At 38.4% G+C, this 21,115-nt stretch overlaps 1 protein-coding gene across 5 annotated transcripts in view; it reads left to right on the forward strand.

Moving 5' to 3' along the window:
• Positions 1-21,115, forward strand: part of PPP2R2C (protein phosphatase 2 regulatory subunit Bgamma) — a 194,479-nt gene that overhangs the window by 72,075 nt on the left and 101,289 nt on the right. Inside the window, exon 2 of one of the 5 annotated variants that reach the window (XM_085059764.1) lies at positions 8,709-8,800. The exons of the other annotated variants lie outside the window; for them this stretch is intronic. Coding sequence (XP_084915890.1) covers positions 8,734-8,800 — 67 coding nt within the window. The 5' untranslated portion in view covers positions 8,709-8,733. The remainder of the gene's footprint in view (positions 1-8,708; positions 8,801-21,115) is intronic. 5 annotated transcript variants of the gene reach the window in all.

Raw genomic sequence — 21,115 nt, forward strand, 5'->3', positions numbered from 1 at the left:
AGGACTTTGCAAGGCAAGATATATTAGGGAAATAGTGCTAATGCCTGCAAGTATGAAATAAACAGAAGTAGCTAGATGAGATTTGACTGCATGTAACAGCAAGAGATACCTAAACATTTTAACTAGGACATGCCATTATGGGTGGAACTCGACACTAGGAGAGCTGCTGCACAGTTCAATCAAACTTCAGCATAGTTTTTTCACATTAAAATAGCAACTTCATCAGTTTACACATCCTGGACAAGGAATTTGTTGAAGTCTTGTGTTTTAGCTTGAAGTGGTGGTTGTGAGTTAAGAATCACTGTTCTTTTCTGTTTCTTGTTTTGTGGCCTGCTGAGAAACCTTCTGATGGAGCACAGAAAGATTTTCCTTTCTCTTGATTTTTCTTTTTTTTTTTTTTTTTAGAAAACCACTTCTATTGATGGAAGCATGAATAAAGTTTATTGACAGAGTTCAATAGTAGCACATCAAGCTAAAGTAGAGGTGGGGCAAAACACCTGTTCACTGCAATAATTCTTAAAAGCAGCAGTCCCAAACTCAGAACCCCCAGAGCTCCTCTTTTCAACTCTGGGGCTACCCAGATCATATCCATGGATGGTCCATTTCTGCTTTCAAAGCTAGCTGCTTTAAAAACTGTCCACTTTTGATGTTGTGTTTCTGTAAAATAACTGATTAGTCATGCCTATATTAGATATTTACAACAATAAATATGAAATAAGATATGAGCTCTGGTTTAATATCTTTTAAGATCGCAGATAGTCATTAGACTGGCTGTCAGACAGTCTTTTTTCCTAGTCTGACTCTCAGATCAAGTAACATACCACACTTGAAGAAGAGGTAGAAGGATATGTTGATCAGTTCTTATAGTTCAAAATTCGGGCTGAATTGAAAATACATCTGTTCTAGACATTTGACATGTGGTCAAGACTGGAAATCATGTAAGAGAGCATGAGTATTTTTAGACTAAATATCTCATAGGAATAATTCACATTTTCCCCTGGTTCACACAGCCTTCTACCCAGGCAACAGATGGATAACCTTAACTCATAAACCTCACGGTCTGTCTTGGAGTTCCTTTTCATGTGCTTCCAGTATGTGTCTTCATACTGCTAAAGTTCCTTTGATCTGCTTTTGGCCACGTTCCAGACCATCTTTTAATTCCTTTTGTGAAATTTCTATACCAGCTTTAATTCCTGCCAGATGGCAACTGTTCCATCTCTGTTTAAGCAGGACCCTAAAGCTTTAACTTCTCAGCATTTCTCTATCTGGAAGTAACATTCCCTGCTCAGACTTCAGAGATATCAGGAATATGTAGATCCAAGCACTGCTGGGGAGAGAAATAAGGACGCAGCTTTCCTTCCTTGACTACAGTTGTTCCCTTTCCATTTGCTGCTTGACTTGGTTGTAGTGATAGCTGGCTTTGTTCTGCAGTACTTGCTACTCTTTAAGCTCCAGGAATCTTTATTTAAAAAAAAAAAAAAGTCCAGCCAAAACCACAACTCATTTGCTACTCTTTGCCAAGTTCTTTCTGCTCTCTCTGTGTGTATCCATTGAATCTTGTGAGTGCAAGACCTGGAAGTGTCATTCAGTATCATTCTTTTACTGTCATTAAAGGACAAAGATGTGACTCAAAATCATCTTGCACTTGATTAATTGATCTGTAGATGACCCTCAGGTGCAGGGGGAAGCTATTTTTTTAAATTTGAAGAGTCCCTACTTCTGCACCATTTTACTGAAAAGGAGTTTCTGAGTATGGGCGGAGGCCTGGCTACCTTCCTGGGTAAGGTACCAGTTAAATATGTTAATATCAGCAGATTTGGTTGAAGAACAGGGTCAGGATTTTACCACATTATTGGAAGGGAAAAGCTAATGGTGTTTCCTTTTTAAGTTTACTATTTGTTACAGCTCACCCCTGAAGGTGACAGTGACTGAGGTTCTTGTTAAAACATCTCTTGCAGCAGATTAGAGTGAAAGAGCACTGAATGACTGGTGTTCATATCTGTCTGTCTGTCTGTTTATTGAGGGATTATTTTAGAATAATGGGCTTGCAATGGAATGGAGGTATTTTGGTTATTATCTGTCTGTATTAATATAACAGTGTGAAAATATAAAGACACCACTTCAGAAAACATACAAGGAAGAGAAAGAAAGGATAAGAGTAGATAGTGGAAAGATATCACCACCCATCTAGCAAGCAGACTTGATTGTTGTTATTTGATGTCCTCTGGTTGAAGTGATGGTCTCCATCTTGATCAGCTGGGAGCCCCAAAACCACGAAGTTCAGTGGGTTAATAAATGTTCGGGTTTATGTCAGACAACCCCTCCCTTACTGGGGGTCAGTTTTACACTGTCTGATGTAGCAGTCCTCTGGTGGAAGGCCCCAAAAATCAGTCAGGGGTAACTCTGGGGGTCTTTGATGGTTTGTGACACCTTCCAAGGCGTGACAGCTGCCTCTCATGCTGGTGTGGTTGAGCCAGTTGAACCCCATCAGAAGGGATGAAAACCTTCAGGCCTGTGTGTGAATGTCCTGCTCTTTCCCAGGGAGAAGTTGGACAACTGAGCCTGTTATCTAAGGGAGGACATTGTCATGATGAAAAGCATTATCCCACCTGTTCAGGTCTGCTTCTTATCTGCCTGCTCCCTCCTCTGGCTCAAACCCCAGCTTGTAGCCTGTGCTGGTGGGTGCTCACCTGCTCTGCCCCTGGGCTGTGACCTTGCAAACCTGACCTCAGCAAAGCACCCACTGCTATTGCAAATGGCTGATTGTTTGAGCCACTAACCCTTAACATTTCAGTCTCATGCAATCCTACTGTAGAAATGGCAGTGACTAAAGAATAGAATTTTTTTTTATTTTTTTTTTTTCTTCTAGGCTAGTAGGTTTTAAAGAACTGAAATGCACTGCTTAGGTTTGTTAGGACATTAAGTCCATATTTCTATCAAACAGCAACAATGTCATCTTTAAAATCCTGTCAGGTTGTTAACAGGCTGCGTGTCACTGTGATTTAGTGTCTGAGGAAGTCTGTTGAGAACCTGCCACTGGCTGGAGCAGGATGGGATCAGGGTGCATGGCTTTGCATGGCTGTACTCTATGTATATATTGTAAGTCCAGAAAAATGTATGTATATACAAACCACATATTTTGTTTGTGCTTTGAGTCATGATTTTAATCTCATAGAATCACAGAATGGTTTGGGTTGGAAGGGACCTTAAAGACACCTTCCACTAGACCAGGTTGCTCAAAGCCCCATCCAACCTGGCCTTGAAAACTTCTAAGGAGGATGCACAGCTTCCCTGGGCAACCTGTTCCAGTGCCTCACCTCTATGTCTGTTCTCCATCTATACATCTATTCATCTCTCTTAATCTCTACATCTTTTTGTTGTAACTCCTTTGTACAGTAACCTTAGTTACCTTTCTCCTCAGTACTACACTGCATATGGTGTGGGGATGTAGTTTATAACTATAGTTTATAACTGATACTAGAAGAGCTTTTTTTAAAGAGTTTATCTCAGTGCTCAGCAAAAGCCTTTCTGGAAGTTTCAAGTGTGCTAAATCTTCAGAGATTCAATACCATTGCTGGCTTTGTTCTTTAGGACAGCAGTAAGTAAACTTAAAAATGTGGCTGAACTCCATCTGCCATATTCAGAAGTCTTAGAATCTACAAAGCTTAGATTTTCCTACTACTGTCAGGAAATGTAAGTGCATTCTGCAGTTTTGCACAAAAATTTCTGGGAGCTAAAATTATTAGTTTATTAGTTTTCTTTGGATTTACTGCAATTCTGTTCGTCAGCAAACCATATGCTATCCTTTAACCAAAAGAACAGATTTTCTGTAGCTACTATAGCTATTTGGAATTATAATTTTTTTCATTTGCATAATGAGTTAGGAAATTCTCATGCATAATATGATTTATTAAATTTAAGGTTAAAATCAGGGTTAAAATTATCCTGTTGAATACTGTGACCTTAATACTGTGTTTGCAAGTCTCCTTAGGAGCTTAATGCATTCAGATTTATACTAACTTGAGTACAACCCATTTATTTTTCTGACCCTTTTGTCTGCACTATGATTTACCCATGCTGGATATTGTTTTCTTTTAAATACTGTAAAGTCTTTGCTTGAAGCAAAACTGCTCTCCAGGTTTTCTCTTGGAGGTAATTTCCTTCAGGCTACTTTTTAACTTTCTGAAATGCAAAGTAATTGCAGTTCAGGTTTTAATTTTATGGTTTTTTTCTCATTTTCAAGAATATGCTGCCTGGACACATCACTTTGTTATTTAAAGGGCTGATAAATGTGTCTAAGTTGTATTAATTTATGTGGCAATAGAATTCAAATTAATGCTAACCAGAAGATCTTTTAATGCATGAGTAGTATGAAAGGTATAATTAAATCTCTCTGAAAAAAATTACAGGATATTTCATTAATGTCAGTTACATAGTTTTAGCCCTTAAATAATTTTTCTTTGTTACAGATACTTTTCAGAGTTGTCTCTACCAGAACCTTTGAAAATGTATGTCTTAAGAAAACAGTAATTCTTCCCCTTCATATGCCCATTGGGCTTATTTTTAGGTTCATATTGTCCTCCCAAATCATGCTTTTACAGATTCCAGAAAGTTCAGTGTCATAAAGATGCAGATGGGTTTTTGAGCTATATGCAGAACATTTAGGTAAATACTTAAGATGATGAGGAGTCTTCCTGTAGCAGGTGATTTCTATTAAGAGCATCCCAGAGTTCTTTAGTTGAGGACAAACCTGGAAGATTAACCTTCTATCAAGGAATAGACTATGGCAGAACAATTAGCACAGTTGCATTTTTTTGGAAGAAAAATTGTTTGCCGTGTGCAGAATTACTCACTTCAACTAATAAGTCTTAAAAAAATGGTTAACTTTGTCATAATCTGGTTCAGTCACTTGTGGAAGAGCATTGAACTCTTGCTCACTGCTCAACATGTAGCCTCATCAGGGTGAGTGGAGCCTGATTTCCCTCTTTCTTCTGGCTGTTTTCTTCTTAGTGTTGGGTCAGCATGTGGTTTGCTGATGTGAACCCACAGCTGGCTCATATTTGGCCTAGCATCCAGGATGACCACAGGTCCTTTCCAGACAGGTACTTTTCAGCCAGATGTCTGGAGCTCTTCCACTCCAGCTGCAGAATTTTGCACTTCTGGATGAGCCTCCTGAAGTTACTCAGGGTCTATTTTTTTTTTTTTTTTTTGGCTTTACAGTAATTTCTTGCCTTCTCTTAGTTTGTAACTTGGAGGTGAAGCACTGAGTTTGTATCATTAGTTATCACTGTGGGTGTTTTAGATTGGCAATGTTTTGCAGTCCACAGTGCACAGTGAACACACACTAAGCTTGGCTAGCACCAAAGTGAAATTTCTGTGAGTTTTTTCATGAATCAGTGTATGTTTTTGGCTACCTACAGCTGACAAGATTGTTTGAAATATACCAAATAGCCTTAGGCATTTCTGCTTCAAGAAAGACTTGTTGATTCTTTTCTTAGTGAGAAAGATGGCATTTTTATCTGATAGCTCAAATAGCAATGGTGGATATTATATTTAGTGCGCAGTGGACTTGAAAGAAATCAATATTCTTTTTAGCTTGCATAAAAAAAATCATAGGTTCTTAGCAAAACCATAGCATGTAGTATATTGAAACTGCCATTATTTCTTTTTCTGTGGAGACTATCGATTAAAGTTCAGGTACCAGCAGTATCATTTCTGGATGAGGGAATATAAGTATGGGCTCTGTAACAGTGATGACTGATATGATTCAGCCATAGGTATGAAAGGTTTTATTTTATTTCACCGGCTGTAGGTTGGTTGGAGAGACCCAGGTGGGTTTACAGTCCTATCACACCTGCAGGGAATGGGAAAGGTTATGTTGTCAGGTGGGAATCCACTGCTGCAGCCATAGTTCCATGTATACATTTATCTAAAGGCCCATACAATGTGCTTCTCACCATTTCTTTTTCTAGTCATGGAGACTGAAATGCGGAGTTTCTTCATTTTTCAAAGGGAAGATGAACAGTAGAAAAACAATGATTTCTATAGGACTCACAGGAAAATTTCTGGCCTGGGTGATAACTGAGTCTGAGGTTATATTAGAATCCTTATATATACAACAGATCCTGCACAATATTTAAACAAAGTATTCTAGGTTAGATGTGGTGTCAGGATGCATATTCATCCTAAAAATAGCATGTGCTTTCTGTCATGTAAGAGCTTTGTGTTTGAACTGGACTAATCTCTGGAGTGTATCTTCCTCCTGAGATAAAGTTGTTTTCTTTTTTTATTCCCTGAATTACTCTCCCAGACAGTGAAAGTGATCCTACCTATTAGAAATACCCCATATGGCTGAAGTGCCTCTCGAAGTGCTTGGTGTACATAGGTCAATGTAGACTGTAGGGGAGGCTTGAGAACAGTAATTTGTGGGGAGAAAATCAGGAAGATGTGAGCAAAGGAAAGGCTCTTTGAAGCATTTGATGCATAAGGTTGCTTTTGAACCTGTAATACTTGTTTTTGAAATAAATGTATGTGTGAAAACCTCCAAGTGTGAAAACCATGGCCTGGATATCTGTGTAGATTACAAAAGTAAAGAAACAAAAATCTGCACTGAGACCATTTCAGCTCCTGCTTTTAGTTGTAGGGTTTCCCCTTCCCCGAGTTTTAGCATTTACCAGTTTGCATTTCAGTGGGGGGAAATGTATTAGAAGTCCTAGTCCTTTCAATGATTATTAGAAGATATTGCCAAATATTTCCAAGTATTTGAATTCTATTCTCTGGAGATCTGATTAGTACTATCAATGCATTGTAACTGTAATATCTAGATTATCCATGTGTCATGGCCTTTTGGGGACAGCTTTTTGGTGAGTCTGAGAGGGCTTTAGACAGCACATAAAACCTAAGGCTGTCAAGTTCTTTTCATTTTTCTTTTTTCTGATGCTCATTGTTTTTGTCACACAAAGAAAAGGAGCAGACCTACTAAACTTTTTGTCAATGCTGAGAATTATCATTGTCTTAGATGGTGAACAGCACACCAATCTGTAGTGCCCAGAACAGAATTAATCAGTCCTATTTATTTGAGCCAACCTGCTCTAACTTATTTTATATTTAAATACTGGATTTATTAAATATGGTCTTATTTATGTGACCAATTGTTATTTCACTTGGAGATTTCTTTCAAATATTTTGGCCAAAGTCTGTTTATAGTCATAGCTCATAGACAGCTATAATTATACTCCAATTAGCAGATATTCAGAGACACAAACTGTTTCATTTGTTTGAAGGGGTTAGTATCTTGGAAACTGAGAACTTTAGAGAAAAACAGTATGCAGTTGCAAATTAAAAACAAAAGAAGAAAACAGGGTGTCTGGCATCTTTGTTAAGGAAGTGGGTGATGCATGAGTCTGTTTTGCCCAAATAAGAAGTGAACAATTCTATTTACCCCTACGTTTACTCTTCAGTTGAAGTAATTGATGCAATACAAGTGGAGGGGGAGGGAGGTTGGGTTAGGTTTTTTTTTCCCTTAGTGGAGTTGCTCTGCCTTATAATCCCATTTTTCATGTCTTGCTTTCCATGCTGTTCAGCAGTTCTGAATTATATATAAACCTCACATGTACAGGCTTTGTCTTGTCTCTCAGTTCACTTGCAAGATTAACACTGCTGTTGACCAAAGTTAAGCAAATGCAATGAAGGCTGATATTTTTCCAATTAATTATTGGAAATTGTTCCTGCCTGTGACCATCAGTATTCAGTGCACACTCATACCAGAATAAAATGGTTGGTCATTAGCTTCCAGTTCTCAGTGTCTAAACTTGACATTTCCTCCAACAAAAAACATCATGGTACTCCTGAAAGATACAGAGATCACTTTTGGAACAAATACACTTGTTTTAGTAGGGCTTTAGAGAGTTGGTTTGGAAATTGTAAAACATTGCATTCATCACCATGCTCAAAAGAATGATTTATTCATGTATCTCAGATAGAGTTATTTTTGTGTCTCTGATGGACTGTACTTTGGTAAATACAAATCGTTGGACTGTGTCATACTAAAAACTGGTGGCTACAAACTATTTTCCCAGCTGGAAACCATGAGAACTGTGGAAAGTTTCCTTTTCTCCTTTAAAAAGGAAAAAGGTCTTTATTAGGATCGATTCTTGTGGTAGCCCTATGTTGATTAATGTGGAAGTAAAATAAAATGCCTTTATGGAATGGGTTGGATGGGAGAAGCAAAATAACTGTTCTTCCGTTAGGTAATTCATATAGTAATTATTTCTGTAAAAGGAATGTGTAAAGAGGAGAAAATTGCCGTTTTGAAAGGGAGGCAGAAGGGAGAGCTACTCAATGGTTATTTGTTCATGTCAGAGATGAGAAATTATTTTAAATATGATTTCCTTAATTATTTTATTTAGGTTGTTGCATTACATTGGCTCTCAATGACCATATCTCAGCTTGCTACATAGGTAACTGGCAAGAGCATCATCAGCTCATGAACCAAAGAATCCAGCTTGCTGGCCTGGCAAACAAATGGAGCTCCATGGAAGATGTGAAAGTAATCCAAATACTTCAGTAGGAACTGGGGGTTCTTCACCACACTCCAAAATGTACTCCCTCAAATCAGGCATTTTCAAATTAATTTCTTTTTCCTTCACTTGTGATGTGGAAGGTGCTGTCTGACAGCCCTGGAAATTAAGTCCTCTATTTCTCCACAGGACAGGTATAGCAAGGGCGGCAGCAATGCAAGCTTCCCCACACTGTCCTGCCAATGTTCCTCAGCCCAGTTCTGAAGAAGTCACTTCTGGAGGTGAGTGGGTGGAAGAGTCTCTGTCTGTGCAGAGGCTGCTGCAGGGCAGTGGTTCCTGCAGGACAGGCTGTTGGATGGAGGCTGACCCCTTGTCTTGAGTGAACCAGCAGTCTTTGACAGAGAACCAGGTTATGTATCATAAAGCAGCATGGGCTGGATTCATTGAGGTTGCATTATTCTGCTTGACAGCTGTCACATTTTGATATTTCTTTGTGGTTGGATGGCACCTGTACATTTTTTTTTCTTTTTGCACTGTTTTGTCAATGCTTTATGTACACATCTACGGAGTGGCATGTGAATAACTGAATGCAGCCTGGTTGCAAATGTGGTACAGAGAAGCAGTTACTGGTGGCAGCCATGTGTGCAAGAGGAGCTGTAGGGCACTAGACCAGGAGGCATGCTTTGAAATGCACCAGGAATTGATAAGAAAGTGTATGTTGGTTTCCAGTATCTAAATGAACGATTAGGTTTCTGTTGCCAAACCATATCTTAACCATTTCTCTTTTCATAATTACTATGTAATTTAGATATTAACATCAATTAAGCTGGTAAACTAATGTTCCTTTTTAGATTATTTTAAAATTAATGAAATCTGCCTATCTGAAGCTAGACACGCAACATTCTGTACTATAGGAAAATAAAGAGTATGTATGGTAGTTACAATAGCTATTTGTCATCCAAACCAGAAATATGTGATAAATTATGTGAGAGGCATTAATGACTGATGCAAGTTTTCAGAGAAAAAATAATGAGTGCTTACCAGTTTGGGAAATGAATTCTCCTATACAATCCTGGAGTTATTTAAGTACTACATACTTCAAATACAGTGAGAAGTATTCTGTTGTCGGCCAAGTTTACATCTCTTAAATACAGAAATAAATCTGAGAAAATGGGAAACAAAGGCTTAGCAAGGCTGTTAGGTCGTGGTGAATTATTTTCCTAGTTTCAGATGCTGGGTGAAGGATTTGCAATGCCTTGATTGTCATTGGTAGTTGAGGCTGTTAAGTCTGTCTCTGTTTCTATGGCTGTTTGTAAACAGGTATGATAACAAGAGATCATAGTACAATTCAATAATTGTATAAATTTAGCATTGTTCCTGTCTGTTTCCACGACATCATAGAGTAAGAAGAGTTAATTTTCCTAATCAAAATAGAGTTCCCAAAACAGTTTCTTAGTTTTTCTTTACTTTAAAGGATATGAATCAGAATAGTATTCATTCTAAAACAGTTCCTGACTTTTAATTTTTTAAATTTTTTTCAGCTAGCAGGGGATATGGGCTTTGTTTCATAATTAAAATTAATGCCAAAGTCCTGTTGAAAAGTCATTTGAGACTGATCCATAAAGTGGAGAACACTTTGAGTATCCTTGTCATGACAATTCATGGCATTAGGATATTTGCTAATAAGTCACCCTACTTATGTTTGTATGGTGCCAATAAATCATGTGGATTTTTTTTTCCAGCTCTTTTGATTGCAGTGCAGATTGCTAATCTCTTACTGATGCTGAAAAAGCTGTAGAAAGGTCCAGAGTTGGCCTCCCACACACCTGAAGCCCAGAATTTCAGCTCAAACCTCCCTCTCTGCCATGTAAACCTTTGGAGATAATTATATCCCTTGTCACAATTAAACCTTTTTTTATAACAGACTTTATTTTAAATTCAAGTACAAAAATACAGTTAAATCATTGTCAGTACAAACACAAAAGAATGGTCATACAGACTGTTTTCTTCACACAGTATTTATTCATACCACATTCATCTTTCTGTCTCTGCATCTGCTTTCTGTGAATACTAATTAATACAGTCTGATTTTTTTTCTGCATATTTACACTGAATAGTGGTGATCTAAAAGGAGCACACTTGTAAACCATCATATGACCCAGAGCATTCCAGGGCATGATAATCCTCACATCCTTGATCCTAGAGTCCTAACTTACACAAATCTGTTGTTTCCACTGTGATTGCTTCCATGAGAAGAGGCTTTGGCATTATGTTCATCGTTGCAGATCCCTATCTTAAGAGCTTCCACTTTATCAACTTGTCTTTACCTCCAGTTATATCCTAGTGATTGTACAGCCTCTCAGAGCTTGTGCCCAGGGACTGGGAGTAGAGGAGAGTTAAACCAGTCTTTCAAGAGGGTACATAGATATCTTTGCTGAAGATGCACTAAATTGGTTTGAGGCTTGAGGCTTAATTTACAAACTCTTTTTTTTATTTTTTTTTTTCCACCAAGCACTAGATAACAGAGTTTAAGGGACATAGAATTTTGGATCAAGTGTCAGAGACAGAGGTTGCAAACATGAAATAAGAAACACTTTGGGTTCACATTGAATAATGTGTGGTCTTTGCACAGTTGGGAAATCCTTATGCTAAATGTTGTTCCTTTTATGACTTTCTGTCTGTGAAGATAATATAGATCTGTATTTATATTTGATCCAGAAGGGACTTTGCTTATTCCTAGTCTTCTGGAGATGTGTCTTGAAAAGCAGGTTTGGAGCTAGGTTGGAATACACTGGTCTGTGTGTGATGATCTGGAAGGAACTGTGTAATGTTAGATTATTCAAAAGGAAGTGTTTATTTGAGGCACTTAGAAATGTTTCATGTGTCAGCATTGGACTTCTAAAAATAAATTACTGAGATACAGCAGAAGGAAATGCCTTCTAATCAAAACTTTATGCCACTGGCATGTGTAAGTAAAAGGGAGACTAAAGTACCAAAGCTATCGGAAATGAAATCTCATTGCTCAACTATAAGGCTGTGCAACAGATTTCATAGACTTATCCACAGTTAAAATATGCTTCTGTGATGTTACTGTTTAGAATTACTGGGATTGTTGGAAGGAATTTATCACTTGTCTGTCTGGGTTTTGTGAAGGACTAAGTTTTTACCCTCCATTAGTCTTTAGGTTCACAGTTTTAGTCCAGCAGTTTGTGACAAGAGACCATTATCAATCAGCAGCTGTATAACAGAGTATATGAAAAATTCTTGGTTTAAGTTTGTTTCGTGTTCTACAGCAATACTGTGGCATCTGTAAAGGTTTAAGTGTTGCCACACATGGAGCTCATTGTAGAACCATTGCCAATGCTGTGAATTCTTACAGGGCAGGGAATACATTTTTCTGTGCACACATAAAGCCAACACTGTCTAAGTCTTTGGATATTCTGGTGATGCAGGTAATATGTATTTATAGCAGACTCTGTGCAAGACAAAAACAAGCAAATAGTCGCCCAAGTCCCACTATAAAATTTTCACCATTTAATTATTTTCTTTTAAATGCCTAGAAAATTAAGGCTTATTTAAATAGCTTTTGAGAGTGCAACTTTAATCTTGTAGCAGAGTATTTGAACTCAGATGTAGAAAACAGCTCAACCAAAAAAATGCTGCATACACAGGATGAGATAGGCAAACAAAAATGAAAAGGTGATATAGAATGTAAATCCTCTTTCAGGATTCTTATGAAAATGCCATCTTGATTACCATAATGACAACACAGTTAACCATCATCCTCTGTGTTCCATAAAATCCTGACTCACAAATGAGCTGAGTTTTCACGAAGTATCAGATCAACTACAAAACCCCATGTGAACTGGTTGCTGATTTTGTCATTCTTTGATTCCTAAGAAGACTGATGAGATCTAACAGCTCAAGAGTATTGAGATTGATGAAATCTAAATTTCCCGTAAGTTTTTTCTACTTTAGTATGCAGTGGATGGAAAAATTAGCAGAGTAAATACTGAGACCCTAACATAATGAGATTTTCTGGGGCAGAAGGAATGTTTGTTTGCACTTAAATACTGTTTGCAATTTCTTTCTTAGGCTCATCCACTCTGCATTTGGAGTTGATAGTGAATTTCTCCTGCACTTTAATGGTTGTTGTGCCAGGAGGCTGTGGATTTTTGTAGATTTTCTTTTGCTTGATCAAATACTCTAGGCTCTTACAGGGAGATGAAGCAAATTAGGAAATGTGGGTTTTGGGTTTTTTTAAATACTTAAGAATGTGCTTCAGGAAATAGAAAACTTAATTTGTTTTAAAGGACAGATGCATCTTAAAAAGCACTTAAATTTTAATCAATCCCTTAATTTTTATTAATCTGTAATTATTAAAGCCCCAGTGATTAAAATCCCAGGAAATTGATTTGAACTTACAAGCTGAGTTGTTAGCTGGAATTTAGAGGTTTTGCTATAACAGTCTATCAGATCCTATCTGTGTGTTAAGTGCTGAATGACCTTGTGCCATTTACACTGCTCTGTGGTGTGTCAAAAGAAAAACTTAATTTGATAATTAAGTAGGAGAGAATGAAAAAATATATTCTGGCAGTTTGTGACCAGGTTGGGAGAGGAATGTCCTGTTTGTTCTCTAGGATGGAATCAGTGGAGATAACTTAAATATTACATTTATTCTGGATAGCAAATGCTTTTTTTTTTTTCTTTTTTTTTTTGTAGCAGTATTTACACCAACATTGTTGGTTTGTGAGAGAAGAGTCTCTGTGCTAGTTTACTTAATTTTCTGAGAGTGCTGGACTGAAGGCTGCCTATTTGTGTCAGGTAGAGCACAATGGGACAGTATTCTTTAGCCTCCAGAACTACGAAAAAATGGTCAAAACAATTGATGTGTAATTGGAGAGGAAATTTTAATAGTAAATAAGTTTTGGGGTTGTGTTTCTCTTAGGATTTTGCGTTGGTTTTGCTTTTATTGCTTGTTTTAAATTGAGGCTTGGCTGCCAAGCTCTAAATGGTCGGGAATAGTTTGAAGGTCTGTTTGGAAGTAATTCATTCAGTATCATCTCCTGCCTGGCAGCTGATGGGTTGTGCTGTCCCTGATGGAGCAGAGGACCCTGGAAGACCTTTGGGGGCCCTGTAGGGTGGTGCTGCTAGATTAATGCTGATGCTGCTTCTTCCTTCCCTCCCCCTGCTTTCCTCTGCATCTCCCTCTCCATAAAATACCTTCTTGGCTAAATGCTTGTGCAGAAGAAAACTGATGTTCTGGCCTGTGTACTTTGCCTGTCCTGGTTTTACAGCTGACAGTGCAGTGTCTGTGACAAGTGCACTGTGAACTTGCTGCCTCTACCCTTGAATCTCTTGGTAAGTGTATAGGGATTTCTGGTGTGGAGTAATGTCTCTGTTGCTGGAGATGGTGCAAGTCTATGTTTTCTTGTAACTTGGACTGGAATCTGACACAAATTCTGAGCAGAACTCCTGCTGGTTTTGAGCTGAACACTTCACAAGGTGAAGGAAGCTGGGAAGCAAATTGAGTTGAACCTTGCCTGCAAGTAATAAAATTTTTTAATCTGTGGCACTTGTGGTTTCACACTGATAGAGATCATTGTGTTCTAGTACCTTCCTAATGATGGTATTTTTCTTCCAAATATTTATTCTCTTTTGCTTATGCTGTTAGCTTGCTTGCATAGAGTCTGTGTGTTGAAACTCTGCTTAGAGATGAGGCTGTGTCGTGGTGATCTATTCCATACATTGATCCTGCCATTGACTTCCCTTCACGGGAACAGGAAAATGAAGGAAATGCTACTGTGCTCATGTTAGATACAGAAAAATCTTCTCTGCTCATAGGATCAGTTTTGTAGTATCAATGGGCAAAAGAAACAGCTGAACTGATGTTTCAGGCAGTTGGCTGTAGAACTGCATGGAAATGGGAGTGGAGGAGTGACTGATATCCACAAATCAACAAAAGCCACTGTAAAATAAAACTAAAGTCTCTCCCATCCTGGAGAGACTTAAATGGTGCCAGCAAGCAGATTTACTTCTCACCTGACTGGGGCTTACAGGTTAGCTTAGAATTTTCCTTGCAGAACAGGAACTTGTTTTACATTGTCTACAGACAGTGTGTCACTAGCTACACTGTGCTTCATCTGAACAGCCAAGTATGCATGTTCTTTCTTTCTTTCCTTGAGCCAAGTAAACATAAAATCTAAACGGAACATTTGATGATAGAGAAAAACCTCTATTGTTGCTCACTCTTTTAAAAGATCCAGTACTGTGCTAGAGGGCAGAGCACTGTGTTATGAAGCCAAATATTTCGCTGAAGTCAGTATTACTAATTTCAATTTCCATGGGCTGTGTCTAAGACCAAGTATAATTAAAATGTTAGATGTCACTTAAAAGTATGTGATGAATAATGGGACAGAGACAGAGATGCATGGTGGGAAGGGAAGGAAGAGAAGGCTTTCATAGTAAAACTATAGGGTGTGCTCATTTAGGATCACCATACTCTTTGTCCAGTACCATAGAGGATGAAAATCCTAATCATGCCAAGAGCTGAACAGCTGTTGCCCTTCTATACAAACTGATGCCTTCAAGGGTCCATTTACAGAAAAATAAAACTGGGAGGATGGAATGGGTACACATAACAGGACAGGCTAAGCCAATTAAATTTGCAGTATGTAACTATGTACATATATGTAAAAAGGTATATATCTGTGTATTGGCAGTATATGATTTTTTTTCCTTTTCTCAAAGCAGGATAAGGTTTTGCATTTAATTTTAAATGTTTTCCCTTTGATCTGCCTCTTTAAATCTGATTGAGGGAAACAGAATGTTCTGTTATTGGGACATAAGCGGCTCTGCTATGCATTTCCTATTTTGAGTGCTTTGGGATTGTTATGTGTTTTTATAGTAATAAGTTAAATAAATAGACCTGTATCAGCAATTCTGAGGATATGAGCTTAGTGTGCACACATCTGTTGTGTATATTTGATGTGTCCCCCCTGCCTTTCCAATAAGCCTTTTGAGATGTCTTTTCAGTATAGTTACCCTGCAGTGCTTGGTAATGTTGACCATGGTTCTGTGACCATAACTATAATATTCTGAACATAAAAGATAAATTCTTCTATCTGTTCAGTTTTCTTCTCCTCTTTCTATTTAGCCTCTCTTTGTCTCTTCTGGTGAAGTGCTTCTGTACTGAGTACTCCACAGAAGAAAAAACTGGCATACTGACATCCTAAATGTTCCTTTTGGTACCTTCTACTCTTTGAAGTTTTTGAGGATTGGGAAGGACTTGGCAGTACCTGAGTGTGCACATGAATGATTTTCGCCCCCGCTGTTCTTGCTGGCAGATGGTCCTTGAAGGACTTTTGCCAGCAAGTGTAAGTCAGAATAGCCTCTAGGAGTGACTGATACCAGGCAGCCTTTCCTTCTTGCTGAGCTCAGCAGAACAAGCCTGCCAGTGAACCAGATCTATCATTTTCAAAGTTATTTCATATTTTTTGTCTCAGAAATCACAGCAGCGGCAGAGCAGAGTGTTTAGCTCCCCATGAGAGTTGTCAAACACAACCAAATATTAAATTAAATGACTGTTACAAAATAAATGCCTGGGAGAATGAATTTCAAGTCTTAATATGGCAATAACAGAAGTACCTTTTAAAGTATAAGCTTTAACATAATTTTTGGGTTAAAAACATTTCCTTCTGAAAAAAGCACAATTAAGACACAATTAAGGTTGGGATGATCTTCAGGATGCCAGTGAATGTTGTTCTGTAGCACCACTCTTACTGCCATAATAGTTCTGTATAGAACAGTTGTGGTTTTACCACCTCCAGCTGCCAAGCCCCAGGCAGCTGCTTGCTCACTCCCCCACCAGCAGGATCAGGGAAAGAATTGGAATGGTAAAAGCTGGAAAACTCATGGGTTGAGATAAAGACAGTTTAGTTGGAAAAGCAAAAACCATGCATACAAGCAAAGCAAAATGAGGAATTCATTCACTGCTTCCCATGGGCAGGCAGGTGCTCAGCCATCTCCAGGAGAACAGGACCCATCACATGTAACAGTGACTTGGAAAGGCAAACATCATCACTCCAAATGTCCCCCCCTTCCTCCTTCTTCCCCCACTTGATGTACTCAGCATGATGTCACATGGTCTGGGATATCCCTTTGGTCAGTTTGGACAGGTCAGCACCTGTCCTGGCTCTGTCTCCTCTCAACTTCCCATGCACCCCCACTTCCTCACCAGTGTGGAAAAGCAGAAAAGGCCTTGGCTCTGTGTAAGCTCTGCTCAGCAATAACAAAAACATCTCTATATTATCAACCCTGTGTTCAGCACAAATCTGGAATATCGCCCTATACCAGCCACTGTGAAGAAAATTACCCCTGTCAAAACCAGCTCATTAACCAGATTAAACCAGCAAATATGTATTTAATAATTAATGGTTTCTTTTTCTGTAAAATAGTGGAACTTTATCTTTTTGTATTAATTCTTTTTTAATTCATATTTCTCATTCCTTTTTAGTTGTTCCAAATCCTCCCCTGAACACTTGTTCTCTGTCTGACCTCTAATACTGTGGATTAAAATAAAAAGAACTCCAGATGGTTCACTTCGTAGAATGAGGGCACCTTTATTTGAAAGGCATTTACACGAGTTAAAAATCCAACAAAGAAAATAAACCATCTTAATCAGTAGTCCTTAAAAATTATGTATGCAGTCTCAGACAGCCATGATTGTAGTGTGACACTGGATAAGTATCTCCCAGACTTCTCACAGGATATTGTGGCTAACTGAGCTAACCAAGCCTGATGAAACTCTATCTTAGGTTGGTATGTATCCCATTCCTTCTGATCTCTCCTGTAATTACTGCAGTAGCAGGTGGTTTTCAGCAGCTTTGCAGAAGTGGGGTTTGGTATCTGGTCATCAGTGAGTGCTTGCAGAATACAGCAGAGGTCAGTCCCCTGTGTGCCCCTCATGGACCAAAGCAGATAGCTTTTAGTAATCTTGTGATGGAAATCTTTCATACTGTAGAGTTCCAGTCTGAATTCTGGGACTTCCTCTCTGTGCTGCCAGGCTTGGAAGAAATGCTGGAGGTAAAAAAGAGATTATTTGGCAGAAGTGCTGGTGAAAATACTACTCTTGCTTGCATTTTATGTGGTTGTGGTAATAATTGCAAGGTATCAGACTTGATGGGGGAATAAAGTTTCTTTTCATTGAAAAAGGTTTGTTGAAAGAAGATATTAACCATGATGATACAATATGAAAAACCCTAACCTCAAGAAAAAGAATTTCCATGGACTTTGACAATGCAGAGATTTAATCGAATGTGTTCAACTCTGCCCTAAATCAGCATCAGATGCATATTTTCCTTGTTATTTAAACTGTGATAGCATTGAGTCACTAGGCACAGCTGGTTCCTCCGTAAGGAGGTGGTTTCTGCCCAGAGGAATGTAGTGTTAACTGTGAGACAAGAAAGGGACAGTGTGAGGATATATTAAAACAGAGGGAACATGAGGTCATGGTGACTGGTCAGCACAAGAAGCAGCTGTAATAGGAGCCTGGCTGCCAAGTGTCTTTATTTTATGATAATGCATTTGTTGCAGTGCCCTGAGGAATATGGTTTCTTTTAGCTGAGCTCCAGAGTTGAATGTAGATCAAGCTGATTATCCAGTCTCTGAAAACATTCTTCACGTTGAAAACATTCTCACGTTGCCCTTCATCATTATTTTCTGGAAATAATGCTGCAGTAATATTAATTGCTTCTAAAATAGCTGAGCAACTGTACTCATACTCAGTTGTATGACAGTGTCCTTGAATACCCTGTCACTCCAGTGATTACTCCAAAAAACTTAAGATTAGCCAGAGAACTTTTCTGGTTACCAGTGAGTTATGCAAACATTTCAGCAAAATATAGAAATGCACCTGAGGGTTCCTCAAAAAACTGCATCATAAATATGCAGAAAGAGAAAATCCATGGCAGTCCCCTTCTTTGGAGAATCTTAGAGGACTTCACATGAGTAACAGGGTCCTAAGCATTTTAATCCTAGAGTAAGTAGATTTCACATGAATGTTTTTACATTTGTTTAAAAGATATGTACAGTAAAATTTGTCGCTGTATTGTGTGGCTTGAATGTAATGCAATAAATCTATAAGCTTTGTCATGGGGACCTGAAATGCCTTAAGTGCTCTCTGTGTCCACAAATGGCCTTTCAGGGAGCTAAAGGACTGGTGGTGCAAGGCTCAGGACACAGCTAAGTGCTCTCCAATGTGGCTTTTCTGCAAAGACGTTATTTTCTTGTCTACTACCAGACTCCAGGCAGACTCGGTCTCTCTCTATCTCTCTCTCTCTCTGTCTCTCTGTCATGGAATTCTAAGCCATAATTGATTCATAATCTATCCTCAGAGATTTTTTATTCCTCTCTCAGTTATTCCTGGCTAAACCGGATTTGAATTGAGTTCAGCTGGTCTCAGCAACAGATGTCAGGTATCACTAAATAATGAGGGGTCATGCAGGAGAAAGCCAAAAATATACACTCTTTGTGTAATCTTGACCAAATTAATCTTTTATTCACTACATGTTTTTCAAAGTAGTTTTGTATTTTTACCATTAGTAAAGTACTGGGATATACATAATCAATGTGTATTGCTGTGGAATTGAGTAAAATTATATTGGGAATGCGTATTTCTCCAGTTTACTTTTAATTCATGTTTCACCCATTATTAAATTTAAAAATAAGAGAATTACAAGTAGTGCCATGAATCAATATGTGTCCTGAGTTGCAGAGCAAGTCATTTTTATAAGAGGGCAAGCCCCTGTGTTTATAATAAATCAAGTTCATTATCTTTTGAGCTTCCTGATTAAAGCAATTAGTCATGTATGCTGATACAAAGCCATTAGTGAATACTTTGCTTTGTTTCACAAATATTAAATCTTAACTTGTTTTGTAAGGGTCATTGGTTATAAACAGCTGCACATTGTAATGTAAATTTGTTGTTTTGTTAGTGGGGAGATAATTTCTGCAAACACAAATTAATACACCAGGCAACTCTCCTGCAGTTAGAACAAACTGCCTTTAAGACTGTGATGTGCAAACTAATTTAAAATGCCCAATAGGACATAGCAGGTGGAGCTGGGTAGGGAGTTGGCAGTAAGGGATGCCCAGTGCTGAGGGTCTCAGGTTAGTGAGGGTCCCCAGGCTGTGCAGCTGGTGGCCACCCAGGAGGGTGTGTGGGCTTCCCCACTTCTGCAGTGGCCATGCTGAGAGCTGCCCATTCCCACAAACCATGGTGGAGAGCTCTGGTTAATGTCATTTGCAAAATACTGGGGAATTTGAGAACTGCATGGATTTTTATATCTGCAGAACACTGCTGTTACCTGAGGGGCTTCAGTTTGGAATGCTAGTGTCTCACTCCAGCTAGGCATTAAAATGTCATTTCCAAACTAAAATTCCTGCTTTTGAGAAAAACACCCACGAGATTGTGCTTCCTCCTGCTCTTCTTTAGCTATTGGTGATAGTAGTCTCTTCTGGGATAGGGTCAAACACAGCTTATTTTTCAGTATGAAAACAATTGTGTTCCTCCAGAAAGCTTCTCTATTTCCAGGCATCAGTTCTGACCAACAATTACTCGGCATCATTTTTGTAAAAGTTGCCCTTAGACTGGAATCAATCCATACATTGAGGACAGAAGTTCAGAAGTCTCCTGAGTTGTTTTGTGGATGTTGGTTGGGTGTGCCTATGCTCACAGATAGAGCTAAGTAGGATGAGCCTGATAATTTCAGTGTAAGTCTTGCATTTCTTCTGAATATCAAGTGTTACAGGATCTGTGAAAATGTAACATTAGAAAGGACCTAATGATCTACCTTGACTGCAACTCTTACTTAAAGAAGTCTTCTTTCTGCTTTGGTTTCTTTGTGCAATTCCAATTCAAGGGTAATTGCGAGTCTCCAAATTCTTTCTTTTCATATTAGATTACATCCTTTAGGGTTAAAATAAGGAAAACCTTTCCAGCAGTTACTTTGGTCACCTGCTGTGCAAACTAATAATGCCATGCTAATCTCAAAAGGAGTGTCAGTCACAGTCACATTTGAATTTCAGTGTTTCAGGAAGGAGACAATCAGGAGAGGGAAATGAGCTGAACTAGTGCTATGTTGTACTACTTGATTTTTAAATCTACAGTCAATCAAATGTATCAAGAATGGAAGGCGTGTTTTTAAGGAGGTACAGGTTTGTTTACAGGATTTTTTGGTGAATTTTAATTGTGAAATATTGTTAAGGAGACATTACTATAGGATCTTTTTTCTTTTAGCTTGTACTCCAGTGGGAAATAAATAATGACATATGGGGTGAGGATTTGAGAGATTCAGCTTATAAAAGAGGGCAATTGTGACTAAGTGCAGGTTAACACATGAGCTCTGGCATTTGTTTTCTTGTTGTTAGTGATGAAATACTGCACAATTTTCACAAGGAAGCTTAAATGTGCTTTAGAGAAAGACTTTGCATATGCCTGGACAAAGAAAATAGATATTTTTCAGAGATTTCTAAGCATTCTAGAATTTTCCACACTAAAAAAAAGACAAGAAGTCCTCTAAAAGGATGAACACTGT

This window comes from Lichenostomus cassidix, chromosome 4, assembly GCF_008360975.1.
Source record: "Lichenostomus cassidix isolate B80296 chromosome 4, HeHo_3.0, whole genome shotgun sequence".
Lineage (NCBI taxonomy): Eukaryota > Metazoa > Chordata > Aves > Passeriformes > Meliphagidae > Lichenostomus > Lichenostomus cassidix.